Consider the following 19,229-nt stretch of genomic DNA (forward strand, 5'->3'; position numbering starts at 1 on the left):
AAAACAGAACTCTCTGCAGTGTTTCTGTGGAGGCTCTCGGCATATAACGTGTGTGCGGTGTGTTCCTGTGAGGATTTCCTGTTTCCTGCATAGGTTTGCACCTCGAAAGTCAAAGGTTCGCTGTGGTCAGCTCCCTCTGATTTTAAAATAAAGGCAGAGACTTCCCCTGAGGACACTCTTTGCTGAGATTTATCGGGAGATGGCAACAGATCAGATGTTGTATAAAACCTGTGAGGAAAATGCTGTAAAGATCTAGTTTGATCAGATATGTGGTCGGTTAAATTAACCTCACCACCGTCCAACATGTCATCTTTAGTTTTTTTGTAATTCTTGTGTGAAAAAGGTTCATGTGTGGTTTCATGGGTCGTACCTAGTGCTGATCTAACTGGCATCACTGGACCAGAAAGAGACACTGAAGTTCTGTTGTAGGAAAATATCTTTAGCTTCGTCCATCTGCTGCGCTCCTGAGCTGTTCCACTGGGAGATGCAGTTCCACTCTGCAAATTAACTGACTCTGACTGTGATGTGAAGGAGGCTGTTCCTGCTCTGGTGATCGTACCAGTGGTGGACTCAGACAAAAGTTCACTGTGGTCAGCTCCCTCTGATTTTAAATGAAAGGCAGAGACTTCACCTGAGGACAATCTATTCAGAGATTTATCGGAGGATGGCATCAGACCAGATGTTGTGTAAATCCTGCTAGGAAAATGCTGTAAAGTTTGACCGGGTCTTACCGAGGAGGTTATTTTGGATGCTACTGAGGCTTGATCTGCTAAATTAACCTCACTACTGTGATCTTTAGTGTTGCTGTGATCTGGGCTGTGGTTGAGAAATAAGGAAAAAGAGTATGTAGCCTCAGTGGGCTGTGAAAAAGGTTCATGTGTGGTTTTATGGGTCGTATCTTCTGCTGACCTAACTGGCATCACTGGACCAGAAAGAGACACTGGCGTACTGTTGGCGGAAAATGTCTTTAGCGTTGTCCATCTGCTACGCTCCTGTGTTGTGCCACTGGGAGACTTTCTCTGTGTTACAAATTGTTGAAGGTTTGTGACGTCTTGACTCTGTAAATGACCTGAACCGGACTCTGGTGTGAGGGAGGTTGTTCCGGCTCTGGTGATTGAACTAGAACTGGACTCAGGCCTGCGCTCTGTGGATGAAAGTGAATTATTCTGGTGGGCTTGAGTGGAAATAGATTTGAGCTCTGCTCCTGCTCCCTCTCCCTGGTTGTTATTTATATTGATGGCAGGAGCCCTGGCGCTGTCGTGACCCGCTGCCATCACTAAATCACCGCTATTAGATGCAGGCTCTGAGGACACCGCGTCAGGGCGGATAGGTATTGGCTCCGTCATTGCGGTCGGAGAGAGAGATTTTTTACCTGGTGCAGTCTCGGAGGAAATGGTAAAAAATGGTCTGAATGGCCCCGCTGGTGATTCAGTGTGTGAACTGGGAGGTGACGTGACTGCATGTCCGAGACTTTTGTGAACAAAAGTACGACTATCGACCGCTGCTGTGTCTCTCTGTTCCGCATATGCTGCTCGATATAACATCTGCTGTGTGACATGACTAGAAACTGAATAGCCGTTAGGTTGGGCAGACAGCAGTGCTGATGTTGGATTTTGTGAACCTCCCTGCTGCATTTGAACAGCTTGACTCTCTCGATTAGAGGGAAATGAGGTGCTAATTGTAAGATTATCGGCCGATACAGAGTTCGTACCTGGGAGCTTCGTCTGGGTGAGTTCGTATAAAGCCTTTAAAAGATTTTGTCCATGTTTAGGAGAAGAGTACGTATACGATGACGTATGTGCGCTGGTTGCTGGTGTCATGATCACCTTTGAGTTAATATATGTTCCACTTGCTGCGTAGATTTGATCTGCTGATGAGTAAGTTGCATTTTTGGTTATTTTATTGCTATTTTCATCACTGGTTTCACTTGCAAAGTGTGCTGGTTGGGTTGTTGTGCTTTGCAGTCTGTGTGCAGCTGGTAGGTCAACGATTGCAGGAGTGGTGGATTGTGCAGTTTTCAAACTGGCTGTCAAACCGTGAGGCCTCGCTGGTGATAACGTTGCTGTCTCTGTTGCAGGAGCAGGGCCGGACACAATCCATTCACCCTGAGTCGATGCAGCTTTGCTTATCCACTCAGTGGAAGATGATCGGGAGAGTAGAGACGACAACAAAGAGTGAGTGGATGGAGCTGGTGATGACATTAATGGTGACAATGAAGGAGATGACTCTGAGGATGATGAAAATAATGAGACATTCGTATTTCCATCCATAAAGAAGACATGCGATGGCCCAGAGACAGGTGATGAAACAGCCACAAGTTGTGTGTAGAGTTGGTGAGACGTCAGACCTGAGCCGGAGGGGGGGAGCCTATCTCCCGCATACGACAGGGAGGAAGACATCTCTGAGCCACGGCTGAAACTATGTGAAGGCCATTGGGTGGTGTGTGTCTCGTCCCTGGCGGCAGTCGTCGAGGTTCTACTTTGATCAAGGCTCACTGGATGTTTGACAGTTCCTGCCATGACAGTTAAGACAGAAGAGAAGGCAGGCTGCCCCGATAAACCTCCCCCCTCCGACTCTGAGTCAGCGTCTGAATGAGCGGCCGAGAGAGGCACCACCTCCGCCGCCGACAGGTCAGTCAAAGGGCGAGCCGGAGCTTCTGTGGCTGTGGGGTCGCTCGGTAGAGACAAGGAGCCAGAGGCGTCGAAGGTGGGTGTTTCTGTTACGAGAAGAGACAGGGAGACGACACCATTTTATTGAGATGAAAAAAATGACCACTTTTATTTTGAAGTCATATTTATCTCTAATATACAACCACCATTTCACGCCTTGTAAAAAGTAAGTTAAATTGTTATTTATAACAATTATTAAAGGAGATAATGTACAGTATTATAGTTTTTGTGTATGAAAAAGTTCTGCAAAGCAAGAAGCCCGCAGTAAAGGGAGCTCCTCTCCTACACAGAAAACACTGATCCTGAAGCTGCTGAAGTATCTTGTCAGTAATCAGACTTATTTTTTACATATCATTGTGATGTCACACATTGCACACAAATTTCCATAATGCTCGCCAAATAGCTAGAGCAGAGGTCGACGTTGGAGAAAAATGCCTCGACGCGGTTGACCAATAGCAACAGACTGGTCTTTACTGGGAGGGGCGGATCTTAAAGGGACTAGGAACTAAAACCAAGCTGGAGCTGCAACAGAGGACAATATGAGGAAAGTGAAAGTTTTCTGAACATTAGGGTTTGTAAAATTCTTCAAATTGAAATGATCAACCTGAATATGAGCATAATGTGACAGCACAGCACAACTGGTTTCGCATATTGTGAACAAAACCGAACCTATGCTGGATTCTTAACATGAAGCGGATAACAATTTTTAGGACAATCATTGTCTCTGAGCTTATAAACCATTATAAACCATTGGTGAATTAAATATTTGACAAAAATGTACGATTTGTAAACCCTTAAAGTTTATAAAATGACATGTTTATGATCTGTCCTTTTAACTAGAGTTAAAATGCAGCAAAACTAATTTTCATCAATTTGCATGTCAGCAAAGGATTCACTTATCTCAAGATGACAGATGAAACCTTTCAGGTACAATTAATAGTCTGTTGTCCAAACAATCATCTTAGTGCCGAGGAAAAAGCATTTTGTAAACACTACTCACATACCAGGTTTAGAAGTGAAAACACATCTCACTAAAAGTCTCTGATCGTGCTCCAAGGGCACACATTCATGAATTCTCAAAGGAGAGAAAAAGAGACAATCTTCAAAGAAGAACAAATAGAATTGTTCAGGAGATGTCAGCCGAGTGCTCAAGTATATCCAAGATAACGCCATGTCTGAAAACACACAATGGACTCATGGTTACAGTGTTCTGACCTTTGCAGAAATAACGCTTCAGTGATATGATATGGAGTAAGGATCATGAAGATGGTGGAGATGATCAGCTAACGTGGAGTTGTCGTCGTTCCTTTTATTCTCAGCAAATCCTTGACACCAACAGAGCTCCTTTTATCCGTTGGTAAAACTTTGCAGTCCTGTCACATCTCCCACCCCCTCAGCATGATTCCCCTGCTCAAGTGTATCCAGCCAGCACTCGCACACGACTCCTTCAGCGTCAGGGAGACATGAGCAGGAGTCAGAATGAGTTTGGGGACAAACAAACATGTACCTGTTCAGCAACGAGACGCGGGATAGTCACATATCAATACATTTCCATTCTTGGTTAAATAAATACATAACTGAACCTACAGAGTAGAGTTCTGGGTGATGTCATACTGCAGAGTCCTTGCTTTCTGTATCACACACATGATGACTCGCCTGAGGCAGTGAACTCACACATCTGGCACTGTACAACATCCGTCTGCAGATATTTGCAGTAACATTAAATGGAAAGTGGAACAGAATCTGACGCCTACGAATTCAATCGAACTGCACGTTCTTAAATGTCACCAATATCCCAGAAAAATGTGTATAATGCGTCTTATAATTGGTTTTCATACGAATAAATCACAGAATTTTTCGCCGCCAGTATATTTGTCTCTTAAAGACAGACCCTTTGTGAGGCATTCATGATCCCACTTAATTCCTTTTCTTCAAATAAATCAGTTACGTGCTAAAATGTGATTAGTGAAATTGCAATACCGCAATTTCTAATGCATTCTTGAAAACCGGCAATATAAAAAACAAAGAGCTGGAAGAGGGGAAATGTATTTCACTGAGGAGCTCTAGCATAAAGGATTTGTGTCGTCCTGCCTCAAGGCTGCGACGCGGTGACTCAGTTGAACCACCTGGTCATCAACATGAAACAGAACTGTCCTGCACTCCCCCCCCCCCCCCCCCCCTCCATCCTCCATGCCCGTCCCTCCCCTTCTCAGCGTGGCGACATGAATTTGGGTGCGCGGGACGGCAGCCAGTCCGGAGCGGAGGTGCCGGGTCCACCTGTGGTTCGCCACCTGCTCCGACTGAGCTGAGCATATGGAATGATTTCGATAATGAACGTGAGAGGATGAGGTGCGCAGATAAAAAGAGGGAGAGAGAAAGAGAGGGGGGGGTGATAAGAAAAGGCTGGAGGGTATGAAAAGAGAGATAAATTGTCTTCAAGAGAGACTACAGAAAGAAGAACATTCGTTTGGTTAAGTAGTGGGAAATGAAAAGGAAATAATGGGAGTGGAGGTCATTTTATTCTTTGGAAGGAAAACTACTCTACACTGGACATGATTCTTCACACCATGAGGTTTTTATCGTTTAAGCAGAATAACAGAATGACTCACATTATGTTGCACATATCACTAGGTTTTATGCTAGGCTACTAATGCTGCTCAACTTTGGATCGTTTATGAAACCAAACTATGCCAGAAATTCACAGGATCAGCTTGAGTTCTGTAACCCATCACTGCATGTTGTATATATTTGAGGTTTCGAGCTGAAGAATCAAGCAGTTTTAAGATGTTGGATTGTGATGGACATTTTTCAATATACCTGAAGACAAAAGAAAATACGAGCAAGGAAATATGTAAGAAATCGGTGACTGCAAACACAACTCAAGTAGAAAACAATAGACTAAATAAAGATTAATGACGCGTCTTTACTTCCTCCCACTATCCAGAAATGAAGCCAAAATATCCCGGATACTGAAGATGCCATCTCGTGCATTTGGAGCCAGAGACAGTTCAGACTGATAGAGCTGCAGTAGGTCCTGTCGACACACGCTTGACCAATCGTGAGTCTCAACTGTAAATCACTGTTTCATATTAATAATCTAGACTGTATTAGATTATTTCTATTTACAGTTCCGACCATTGTTTCTCATAATAACATAAGAGATATCGCGCTACCATAGAAAACTTGGACGGTAAACATTTTTACCGTCCATGCAGACAGACCTCATAGTTTCAGCTGCAGTTGTGACATGCAAAGCAGTTCTGTGTTTCACTCTCATGTCCGTGTACCTGTCACTCTGAATCTTTTCCGGTGAGAGAGACCTTGGTGCGAGTCCACGTTACCGCCGTAGATTGAATTAATTCCGTGGGAAGTGCAACATTGAACATAATGTTTCATTCACTTTTTTTCAGACTTTGGTTTGAATATTTCATCATAATTAAGTCTCAATGCAAAGTGCGAACAAATGAAATAACGTTTTTTATGTCAACAGTTAAAGCATGTATGGTCAATAAACGGTTTGGTTTTGCTAAGAGAGAGCTTCACTTGTCTCATCCCTGTGCAACCAGGACACACAAACCAGAGACCTCATTTCCACACTAATTTCCCCCCCCCCCCCCAACCCTCTGAAGCCGGCGCTATCTTCGAGCTGCCAGGACACAGACATGACACGGCCCGGGATCCTGCTGCTGCTCCACTCACATTATACACTGCTTCTGCTTTTGCTCTGAGCTGTTTTGCCTCTCTTCTGTGCAGAAAATGGTAAACAAGAGAGCACAATTCAACATTTATGTGGATGGAACCCCACATCAAATTTCAAGGAGCCCGGTCTGCTGCGTCCTCGGGAGAAGCCGGAGAAGTCCCTCCTGCTCTCCCTGTTTATGGATGGCAGGAGCATATGCAAGCGCTGTGAGCTGTTGTTGTTCTATTAAAAGGATAAATAAGCGCTTCAATCGTGAGGCTGGAGGAAGAAGAAGTCTGCGAGAAGAGAATTTGAAATGAGCACAAATTGGATGTATACGTGTTGCGGCCTCATGTACATGCAGGGCTGCAGGAGCGGTTAGCAGTGATCCTTGATCCTATGCACTGATGAGGAGACGGTGTGTTCGGAATGAGGATGTCACGAGCATCCAGGAGTATGTGATTTATGAATTTATGTATTTACCGAGGGTGTAATCATCGCAGCAGGCTGAACACACATGAGCTGTCTGGAACAAAGCCCAGCAGACATTTAACCCCACAAGCGTGCAGACAAGTGTTCATGGTCAGTCACTGCATCATAAGTCACTGACTCTGATGAGGAGGTTACAGAAAGTTTTTGGTCAAGTTAGGCCAAGGAATACAATTTGTTTGTTGCGTGGATTCATAGTGCTTGAATATAGATGATGCAAAAAAAATGTAAAGGTTCAGTGTGTAATATTAAGGTGAAAGGGATCTATTTGCAGAAATTGATATTAATAATATATAATATTTAAATATAAAAAACATGTTTTTTACAGTAACCCAGACTGGACAAACTAAACACCTTTAAACTGAAGGCTACCACTGGTTCTCTTACATGACACTTCACCACTAGATGTCACTAAATACTACACACTGGACCTTTAAATAAAGTCTCAACACACTAACAAATCCTATTTAAGTGTAAACTATGTAATTTTTGCCGCTAAGGATCTCAAGTTGATATATAAAGATTTATTCACGCTGCACAGCAAATGACAATGAATATTCATGATCCTTTATGAGTGACCAGTACAAACAGTGGATTAGCGAACTGGCTATTTGTGTGTTTGTCCTTCATCACATGTTATTTGCAGCCGAAATTATACCAAAGACGAGTAAAGCAAATATGACGCAGTTAAAAGGCGACCAAACAAAAACGTGTCGATATCGGGAATTAAATTGTGGATTTCTCTGGGTTTGAACATTTGTGGAAACATTTTGGACAATGTGACTATAAGTCAAGAAAATATATCACAGACGTCAAATTGTTAATGAAGAATACTGTATATCTTTGTTATTCCTCAATCCAGCACACTCTAGGGTTTTGCTCTTACAGCCTCAGAAAACAACACGTTCATTCATCACATCAGATAATCTTTGACAGACGACTGCAAATATGTTTTTTAACACTGTTGCATTATTAACAAGCTCTTTACATCCCATTGACGCCCGTGTTTAACCTGCAGGAGTTTCTACAGGCTCTCCACAGTCTCCTGACATCTTTACTGCAGAGAGGGAGACAAAACAGCCGTGAATTACATCTCTCACAGACCATGAACTCAAAAAGATGTCAGGGAAAATGATTCAGAGAGAGGATTGAGAGGGAGAGAGAGGAATGGACTCGCTACAATACGTCAGTCAGCCGTACGTGATCGTAACGCGACCTGCCCACAGACGTCTGCCTGAACAGAAACTCGGAAAAGAAGCCAAACAAGGTTACACTGTCAGATGTCTAAATACCTGTTTTCCCTATGTTGTTCTGTAGAGTGCAACGTGTGAAAATGTGAAGGATTATATCAAATTGAGTTTACCAATAAGCACATTCGTTTACATTTTTTGCTTCATGTACCATAAAACCAATGCATAATTTAAGGATTTAAAAAATGCATTCCCACTCTTCGTCCACTGTAGTCTGACATATGGACACTTCTGTCCTGACGCAGCTCAGGACACTGTACTCAGGGCTTAGGTTGCAGCTCTCCGTCTTCTCCTGTTACTGCTCGCTAAGGCTTTTCGCCACTGTCCTTGTGCGTCTGTGTGTGTTTGTGTTTGTGCGTGTGTGAGTGAGTAAAAATTCGACAATGAGCAAAGACAAAGAAAAGTGATTGAATGAGCAGACATGTTCACATTGAGTACTACGGCTCTGGTAGCTACATTATCACTGGTGCATTGTCATTTCTAAATAGCCCACCACTTGATATTTCAGCAATTTATTCCTGTAGCTGCGTCTCTTTTAGGAAAATGTTCCAATGGAGTGTTTCTATGTTTATCTCTGCAGCACTGGCTCAGTAAAACACACATGAGAGCCATTATTCAGGGCGTTTGGAAAGCTTTTTGGAAGGTGACAGGGGACACATTCTCTCTACTCCCACATGAGGGATCAAATATCTGCTGGCTCAAACTCCGGCTGGCTCAGACCCTTTTGGTGGAAAATGGATAAAAAGCAGCAAAACCAACTGATTCCTGTGCTTCATTATGTGAGTTGAGAACGGCGGCTCAGTGAATGAAGGATATAGACACAACAAACCAGAACAACTGAGGACAATCGGCACTTTAACAGTGTTTTTGTATTATGTGAAAGATGAAGTCGGGCAAAAGGCAAAATATAGAAACAAGAAAGTTTAACGAGCCCAGAGATAATGAAGTGATTAAATTCCTAAATGGGGAAACACTGCTGACTCAACAATAAAGTGAGCTTTCTGTTCGGTTTCTGTTACTGTACAATGAGTCCTGGTCCATATTATACTGGTTTTACTGCTCCACCAGCAAACACACTGAAGATTATACATTCAACTTATCCTGACCTGAGACATAAGGACATTTGTTGTTTCATTAGAAGGCAAACAATTAACCTAAATAATTGCAAGATGGTTCAAGAGCATTTTAGTTTATGAATGTTGCTCGACAGTGAGGTCCCTGAAGTAAACCATCACATCAACAACACATCCGGTATAAACTGTATCGAAATAATAAAGATGATGCAAGAGTGTGAATGACCATGAAACTCAGCCAAATGCCTGGATGTTTTTTTCATATATTGTTAAACAGACAGAAATAATCCTCAGCACCTGATAATTAATAGGCCAAACACTGACAAATGCTGACATGAAATAATACAAATAAAATAAACTGTAGTGTCAGCAGTGTATGGAGTCAAATAAGGGTCTTCTCTATTTTGAGTTCAGGTAAATTATGTTCACAGCTAAATTCATAGCCAGTGAAGTGAAGTTTTTGTTGGTATTTTCTGAATGTGATTGAATTTGAGTTGTTTTGTCCACAAGCAAAACATTAAAATACAACAACTGCCAGTCAGGTGAGGTAAAGTAAGGTAAGGTAAGATAAGTTCAGGTTAATTAAGGTAAAGAAAGGTACAGTAATGTAAGGTAAGGTAAGATAAGGTCTATTAAGGTAAAGAAAAGGTAACTTAAGGTAACTCAAGGTAAGGTATAATTTATTGTCCCATAGGGAATTTGTCTTGGGTTGTCTCCGGGCCACTGCATCTCATTACATATACATCACAAGTGCAGCACATAAAGCACATTAAGGAGAGATGTTATTTTAAAATGAAGAAAGTTGCTATGAAATCAAGAGGGAATGTCATTAATAATGTAATTCTACCAGCAAAGATTTTCCTTTAAAAGAAATTTAAGTGTTTCAGTGGCCTTTCAAATACTTTTTCTTTGTGTTTAAAATCTTAATTTCAGTTGGCCTTTCAATTTAATTGTGTGATTTAATACCTATCATCCTTCAAATGCTATTTATTTATATTTCACTACTTATAAATTGTGTTCTAATTTGTATTTTATTTATTTCTTGTCACTTATTTTTATCTGATGGATGTGTTAATACCGCTGAATGCACAACGAATTGCCTTTCAATACTATTGTCAAGAACTTATATTTTATTTGGGATGACATGTTAAAATATCTTTACCTTAGTGAATAAAACTGTTGATGTTATTCAGCAAACCGCTAATCCCCCAAACATAAATAATACGTTTGAAAAAAATGATATCAAGCTACCATTACCCTTCAACAATTCGAAATTATGAGATTATCAAAATACATGTAATATTATTATTTCAAATTATGTCTGATATTCGAGGTAGATTGGTTAAGGGACGCCTGGATAAACGGTATATGAAAATTTGAAAATATTTCTAGGTTGAAATATTCCTTTGAGGCTCGGGGTGATCAGATGGAGACAGGATGACTGGATGTCAGAGGACTCGGTCGGTTCCTGCAGGTAAACCCAGTCCCATTAAAAACCAGTCATCTTTCACTTCAGCACGGCGCCCAGAGGCAGCACCGTCCTCTGAACTGTCAGGGCTGGAGGCAGACAGGGCGACTGGGGGAGCCACAGATGAAAGCAAAAGGTAAACACACACAATATCTTTGCCATGGAAGCATCATGCATCCAAGTGTCTTTACCAAAACACAAACAAAAAGGATTTGTGACTTATATTGTGCAAACGCATAATTTGTTTTATATCAATAATTGTAATCCTCTAAGCAAAACTGATTGTAAATATGTACATATTAATCCTATATCATAAACTAACAAACCTCCAAACCTGATAATCTTAGACACGTCAAATAAATCTGCAAGAACAGTGTTTCCTCCACTGCTCCTTCAACTATCCCTTTAGATAAAGTCTTGACCTGGTATAACCCAACACACTTACACTGTGTGTTGGACACACACAGAGAGACAGCGAGAGGAGGGACTGTATCAAACCGGAGCTGGTGGCCGTCTCCTGGGGTCGTGCATATTAGAGAAGGCGAGGGATGAGTGTGAGAGTTTAGCTGCATGCTGGGGCTGTGATGGGTCGGGGGGATTACTGCAGTGGGTGTGAAAAGACAGGTGGGGGTCAGAGGAGGACACCAGATAGTGACGCAGCAGCGGCAGGGACTATGCACAAGGAGAAGCCTTGTTCGATTCCGGACAACAATTATAATTATCTAAGATGTCTTTGAGATTATTTATCTTACATTTTGCTGTAGCTCATTGAGGTGGTGATAGATTAGAGTTACCATATATACAATACATTATTTTAGTCCAGTGGTTCCAAACCTAGGCGTCGGCCTTCGCCATATAAATCAGAGGTACTGTGAGCTGGTTACTTGATGAAAATTATTTTAATTTTTTGGACAGAAAATCACTGCTTAATTTATAATCAAAAAGTAGACCTAACCCCCGAGATTGCACTTCTTAAATATCCTAGATGAGATTCCACCACTGACATCCAGCAACCTGATTAAGATGCTGCCACAGTTCTAACTATCAATATAACAGATCAATACAATTGTTGCTGTGGCCCCGGTGAAGTAAAGTCTAGAGAAAAACAGGATTGTACAAAAGAACTATTATCGCTGTAGAGGTGTGGAAAAACAACTTAAATGTTCCTTTCCCCAATTGTTAAAATATTTCCTGCAAAATCCAACACAGAAGAGCATCGTTTAAAAAAAGCAGTCAGCTCTTAATTGTAAAAGTACGAACTAATCTGCATTTATTTTACTAATAAGTTATTTATGGTAAATCTCAGCTCAGGGCGTTTAGCTCCTTTAATTTTAAGATCCGTGTCATTGAGGAAAATTTCTCTTCTGCAATTACTGCAGATGGCAAATAACACCAGTGTGATCCTGTCACAACCATAAATAATTCATGTCGCCCATGTCAACTGTATTAACATAAACAGGATGCAGAAGGAGATGATCTCAGGTGGCACGACAAAAAACAAATCTGTTTGTTTACCACAGGAACCATTGGAACCATTCACCTTCCTATACCCGAGCTGGGTGCAGGGTGTTCTGAATGTTTTCAGCATTTCAAAAGAAAAAGCACCAATGAAAGAAAAATATTTAAAAATAGACACAATAATACGACTGTAGGGCAGACAACCTCCACATCTGTGTAACAAGACCTCCTAAGAGGAACAGACCCTTCTACTGACAACCACTAACGTCTGAGGCCGAGCAGATGCCGACCCTGACCGTGTTTATGGAGTGTGTGTGCAGCGGAGGTGCGTCGGGGCATGACGAGGACGGAGGGATGGGGACAAACAGGGATGACAAAGAGGGATAAGCCTGTTAAGCCTCCAGGATCCCCTCTGCGATCCACACTTGAGTCAAACACAAGATAGAACACAGGTCACACAATCACAATGTGGTACAACCTGGGGTCACGACCAGTGGCAGCAGCGGCACAACCACGTCAGGGTGTACCTGGAATTGTAGGATTTAGAAGGATTTGGGATTTTAATCTATTTTTAAATCCAAATACTCCACATAATAAGGATAGCAATGTAATATACATCTTTATAGACTTGGATACAGTTTGGAAGTGTTGAGATTGAAAATAGATCTAAACAGCTCATTAGGACCATTAATAAGGCCAATTAGCAGATAATGAATTGACCATTTTACTAATTTAACTTCAGTCTAAAACTTCAGAAGTTTCGGCTCTCAGACATGAATACCTTTTTTCCTTTCTTCACCCAATGCTATTGTAGCTTGAATATCTTTGGTTTTTAATCTGCACTGGGAAATTGTCACATGCATTTTTCATAATTATTCACTCTACAAATATTTCATTGACCATGATATAGTATAAATTCTAAAGGAAATGACAGCCTTTGCTTGTGCATCTCTGCAGGTGCATTGTTCCCACACTGGAGACCACTACTCAATAAGTCTACTGGTAATGTGCCATTAGTGTTTGTGAGAGGCACATATGGCCAAGTGCGATGCCGTCAAACAAGAGAACACAATGAGCTGTTTCACTGAAATATTTACTGAAGTTTATCCACTTCTTTTGTAGAAAACCGGAAAAGAAACAACAACATGCACTGGTTGACACCACACCTCCCTTTGTGGGAACATTTAGCACAGACAGAAAGAAGAACAGGGGAAACCTAAAAGATATAAAAGGAGAGAACAACAATGAAAAGAACATTATGCAGATTGCTGAACAGCAGATCCAACAACACGTTTGAGCTGCAACACCGGCGCTGTTGGTGCTTAACACCGCAGCGATCAAATATTCAACCTCGACACTCAAACACAGAGATCAGCGACTCCAGCAGGCAGCGTGATGGACGAGCTCTCAAAGGCCGCTGCTGAATCCTCAGCTCAACACACAACACAACGCGGCCAGTGCAGCCACGAGTGTGACGGCCGCCATCCAACATCCTTCCATCACGTTTCCAACGAGGAAGAAAAGACTGATGAGAAATCCTGCACGCTAATTTATCAGATATTCAGATCAGAGCAGTGGTATTAGAGCTGATTCATTGTTTAATGCTTTACCAGTGGTTTGTCATATGTTATCAGTTACTTTCTAATCCACATCACATACAGCCCTTTAATCGTCACTTGAGTTATTTACAATCAAGCACAGTTTTTTTTTTTTGATTGAATTATTATGAGTCACTGACTCTATTGTTACAATGTCATTTTACAGTGATTACACACTACAGTGTAGTAAACGGATATATCCATTTACATGATTTAGAAGTAATAGTGTGACAACCCTTAGGCTGAGATAAATGTATAATCAAGAGCAGTAATTGTGAGAAAAACAGCTGAGAAAACAAAGAGCTCATATTCACAGCTAGCAGATGTGTAAAATCGTTTTCTGGCTTTTCTCAGGCCAGCTCATACAAATGTTCACATTTGAAGAACGAGAGGAGATTATTTGTTGCAGAGTGAAAACCAGAGCTGGGACCTGAGTGTGAAGACACAACCAAAAGGTGAAAATGGATTTTCTTTTTTCTGATTTTCTACATCCCCAAAGAAAAGCTAACTATGATGGGAAGTTGCAAAATCAACGGAAGATGTGTCCAAAATTGTTCCGGCAGAAGGCCCACAATAAAAAAACTAACGTCAGCCCTGAAAATGTGACACTGCTATTTCACAAACTGACCTTTACAAATAGTGCTGGGTCACAACGAAGTCTTTTCCTGTGATGATTGAAACGCAACATCCTGAGACTGCTTCAGTGAATGGTACCACACAATGACCCAGTTACATGGACAGCAATATTCAGACTACTGGCCTTATTCTGAATACGATATTATTCCCAGTATGATGTTTAAATGAGTTGCCCATGGAACATTTCATTCAGATTCCTGTTTACATGTTAGAACAGACTATTATTTTAAATCGGGTTAATATAGGAGTATTGGTTTCCATCTGAACATAGTTTTAGATATCCTCAACTCCAGTACTGTGTCAGGGCAGAACTAAGGATGTTTCTGGTTAAGTTATAAGTTCCAGGTAAACATCTTCAGTCTTTCTACGATGTTAAATTTGTTATTAAAATAAGCAAAGAAGGGAAGATTATTTTTTTTAAAAGCAGTTGCTACATGGCCATCAAGAGATGTCCCATGTGTGCTCCTTAACATTATGTTCTTAAAGCAATTAGCGGTTCTTTAGCTTTTGGAAAACAATGACGTAAACCTGGTTGGACGAGGTTGTGGGGAAGTACAGAGACACAATTTTCTGTTATCTCAACACACAGTGGTAGAATATGACACAAGGGAAAACTGATAGTTTCCAATGTAAACCTGCTCACTTGCTGCAGCCGTCACATCTCATCAAGGCCACACCACAACCTGCACGATGCAGCCGATGCAGTGAGTGTTGAACACAACTGTCTCAGGGATTACTCATTTTCGTATTTCAGTATTTATGATCATCACAGCTCCTGTCGTTAACCTGACTGACTTTGCATACACATAAAATAGTGACTTCTTTCAAATCTTCCTGCAGGGACACAATTCGCCTGTTTTACAAGTGAAGCATATAAACAGCTTTTTTCAGATGTGGTACATGCAGCTCGTGTTACATCTCTGTGCTTTTGCTGCAAACAGCAACGCGAGCTCTGCTGCAACAAAGAGCTTCATCTGTATAATACAGTCAAATGTCAAATTTTTTAATAAATGCATACAGGTAAGATACTATCTCTGAGCCACGATGGGGTCGTAACACTTGTAATATATATATATATATAATGGATCTGGGACATGGCTTCAAAATACTTTTCTGCCCTTAGAAAGTGCAAATTGCAGAGAGTACTCTTGAAGGGAGAATTAAAGCTTAATGTAGTGAAAAGAAGGAAGGATGTTTTTTAATTGATTCTGCTGGTGACCGTCCAAGATGTGGGTGGACAAACAGCACACACTGCAGGAAGAGTCAGAGTTCAGATGAGTCCATCTGCTGGGAGAAGGTTCTCTGATTCCGATTTGGTTGGCAGACGACCCATAATCTGACACCAACTCTTAAAACAGTGTTGATTACGGGGTTTGACTGGGATTATGAATCCTGCAGGTTTAGATTAATGGAGGGCACGTAGATACTTTAAAGAGGATAGATGTTCCCGTGGAGGTTGTTGTTTCAGGAATGGTTTGGCTTACAGGTAGCAGCTTTCCTATGGAATGAGAAATGAGACACAACATCAAAATGGAGACACTGCCTCTATGGCGCCATATGAATTAAAGTACAAAGATATAGGATTACAAATATTAAATGTTCTTTCGTTTTTTTGTGTGTGTTTCTTTGAGGACCTGGACAAAGTAAATAGAAATAATTGAATTTTGTGATGGTACTTATCTTTGTTTGATCTTTTCCCCCCCTTCATCTCATTCTCTATATCAGTGGTTCTCAACCTTTTTTCAGTGACGTACCCCCTTCGAAGAAAAAATTCTGCCGAGTACCCCCTAACCAGCGCAAAGCATTTTTGGTTAAAAGAAAGATGTAATGTGATTTATTAAGCCTTGTAACTAGACACATTCAAATTTAAAACTCCATCAATGTCCATAACATTGCTCATTTGTAGTGGTCTCTCTTGAACTATTTCGAAATAAAAAGGTATAAAAATAACTAAAGACTTTTATTATTATCTCAATATAAATAAAGATTTGTGCACCTCAAAATAATTATCAACTTAAAGTGACCTCTTTTGGGATCATAATAAAGATATGTTCTCAAACTGAACTCATAAACTTAATTATAGCTAAACTTCTTCCCAAAAAATAAATCATTAACTTAGTTTTAAATAAAAGATTAGCTCAAAACATATTTTTTTAATATTTATCATCTTAAAATATCTTCTTTAAAGATCGAAAAGAATACTGACAGGTAGCTTGTTTCCGTTTGCTTCTTGGAGGCTTTTCGCATCGTGTCTTGAGATGACCTGAATTCAGAAAGTTTCCTCTTAAAAAACTCAGGTGGCTTACCAACATGACTTTCGTATTTGCTCGCTTTAAGGTCATACAATTTCATTTCCGCTTTTGTATTACATGCTTTTATTTTGAAAGGGTACCGGTAGAGACGCGGACTTGTTATGAATCATTAACTTCACAACGGAAAACTTTTACGTTTTAGCGCCCCTCCGAAGAGACACAAGCTCTCACGGTGTTGTTTAGGGAAGGCTCTCTGCTCTGGTTTCGCCTTATTTGTTACTTGTCCCTCCGTGTTTCAGCAGCATTGCTGCTGCACTTCAACTCGACTCCATTGTTGAAATTTTCAAGGCAGGTGATGACAGGTGGCGTGTGCCAGGTTGGGTCAAACCATCGGTATGGGGAAAACTCTTTTTTTTAGGATAATTAAATTGAAAAGCCTACTGAATATAAAATTTAGTTCATGAACTTACACTTATATTTTATTGAATATTTGTTAAATAACAATTTTTCAAAGATTTTTGAATGGATGCTAATTTTAAATATATATAAAAAAAATCTCAAGTACCCCCTGGAGTACCTTCAAGTACCCCAAGGGGTACGCGTACCCCCATTTGAGAATCACTGCTCTATATAGTTGTTGTGTCCACTGGTAATCTGATTATTCTTTATGGAAGAAAACAAGACGACAGACCTTGATACCTTTGGCTTTTTGATTCATGGTTTAAACTGCTTCCTTAACGACTTCCTTTATAAATCTGATATTCTGTTATTCCCCGTCCCGACTACTCTAATGATTTAATGTGCTCAGCTAAACGTCTGTCATTCATATCTCATGATGATGTCCACCGTCAAGGAGAGGCCAGTCTCCAAGGTGACAATATTATGACTGAGATGTAAGTGTGTGTGTGCACCATGAAGTGCCATGATCTATCTAAGGACACACTCCTGACCTTGATTAGTATGTAACGCATTACAGTTCCACAGCCGACAAGGAAACACAAGGTCAGGAACACCCACACAGACACACACACATCCATACCCACACACTGCATTTCACTGTGACTGTATGTGCTGTAAAATCATATTATATTTGGTTTGTTTGTTTGGTTTGCTAGATGGAGAAATATACACATCCATTTTTATAGTTAAGTATTGAGCTCTGGGTCTCCTGTGCAATATATCCGGTCTTATACTGAGCTGTATTTCAGTTTTAAAAACATTGATGCGATACACATGATTTTGAGAAAGAAAGTAATGTTCCCTCACTGCGGCTGGTTACAAAGTGCTGAGAGTAGCAAGTTTAAACAAATCAAACGCACACAAACACACACACACACACACACATACACACACACACACAGTCTCTGAGGACAAATTAATAAGATATCCACGGAGGATGCAGGGAGAAAACCTCCGAAACTTGCCATACTGGACTTTTGCTACAAATGGGTATGACCGGGAGTGTGTGTGGGTTCGATGTGTGTGTGTGTGTGTGCGTGTGCGTGTGCGTGTGCGTGTGAAGTTCTCCAGAGGCAGAGGAGCTAAACACTCCGATCATCCCAGTAATGAATGGCCCAGTGGGGAATGGCCTGTCTCATATTAAGACTTAAGGTAAAGCATAAATCAAACAAATGTGACTTGCAATAGATTTATGAATGCCCATCAAAGTCTGTGCATTTAATGTATTGTGTGTTTTAGTGTGTGATTGTGTGTACGTGGCCAGAGGGGAAATGTTCTTTATTTATGACAAATTATAAGTCCGTATCTTCAAACTTCAACAAAACTTTCCTCAGTTTGTACAAGTTATTAGAATTACCTCCAACGTGGATGAGTATAAGCTCAAAACCTACCTCTGTTCTCCGGAAGGACGGACTTAAATTCCTAAGACAGTCTGATTACTGATTTATAAGATAGGCTTCTAAAACGAACATTTCCTTTAATGCTTTCTGAGTTCAGCTTATCCTTCCCCAGGACTTTTGATGCTTCGCTGATGCTGTCGTCTTTGGGGCACGGTGGCTTCCCCCCCTCTCCACCTGCCTCACTAAAGCTAGAAATCAGAGCGAGGCACTGAATCAGTGACGTCAGGGAGATTTAAAACGAGAGGCTTCTCTATAGACTAATGTGTTACAGTCATAGTTTACCACGGTTGATATCTCTTTATGTTGGTTCTACATGGGGACGCTTACGTTTGTAATGAATGAGTTCTTAAATGAATTCGACTTTAGAATAATTCCTATCAGGACTGGAAGATGTACCTGATGCTCCAATATTGATAAGAAGAATATTAATATTCTAAGTTAATCTATGAAGCATTCCACCAGAAAAGAAAACTCCCCAGAAAAAGAGCTCAATGAATGTTGGTCAGACTCTTTGAATTTAATTCAAAGAGAATTTTCACATTTTTCTCGCCATGGTGTGATTCCACTGGAAGCCGACGCATGTTCAATTATCCCAGCGTAACCTCAATTTCTATATAATCCAATTAGAGCACTGAAAAGAATGGCATACCCACATTTACATGACAATATGATCGTTGTGGTCGTAAAATATTTCTTACTGGAAACGAGGTCACAGACCAACAATGTCCCATTCATCTGGATTTTTCTATGCGAACAGCAACTCAAATGACAACATGAAAGAAGACGATGCTTCTAACA

At 40.8% G+C, this 19,229-nt stretch overlaps 1 protein-coding gene across 1 annotated transcript in view; it reads right to left on the bottom strand.

Annotated features, from left to right (window-relative positions):
- kiaa1549lb (KIAA1549-like b) overlaps positions 1–19,229 on the bottom strand; it is a 58,139-nt gene that overhangs the window by 31,584 nt on the left and 7,326 nt on the right. Inside the window, exon 2 of the mRNA XM_062386865.1 lies at positions 2,348–2,716. Within this exon, the coding sequence (XP_062242849.1) occupies positions 2,348–2,716 (369 nt within the window). The remainder of the gene's footprint in view (positions 1–2,347; positions 2,717–19,229) is intronic.

The sequence above is a fragment of the Platichthys flesus genome, chromosome 1 (genome assembly GCF_949316205.1).
Source record: "Platichthys flesus chromosome 1, fPlaFle2.1, whole genome shotgun sequence".
Classification (NCBI taxonomy): domain Eukaryota; kingdom Metazoa; phylum Chordata; class Actinopteri; order Pleuronectiformes; family Pleuronectidae; genus Platichthys; species Platichthys flesus.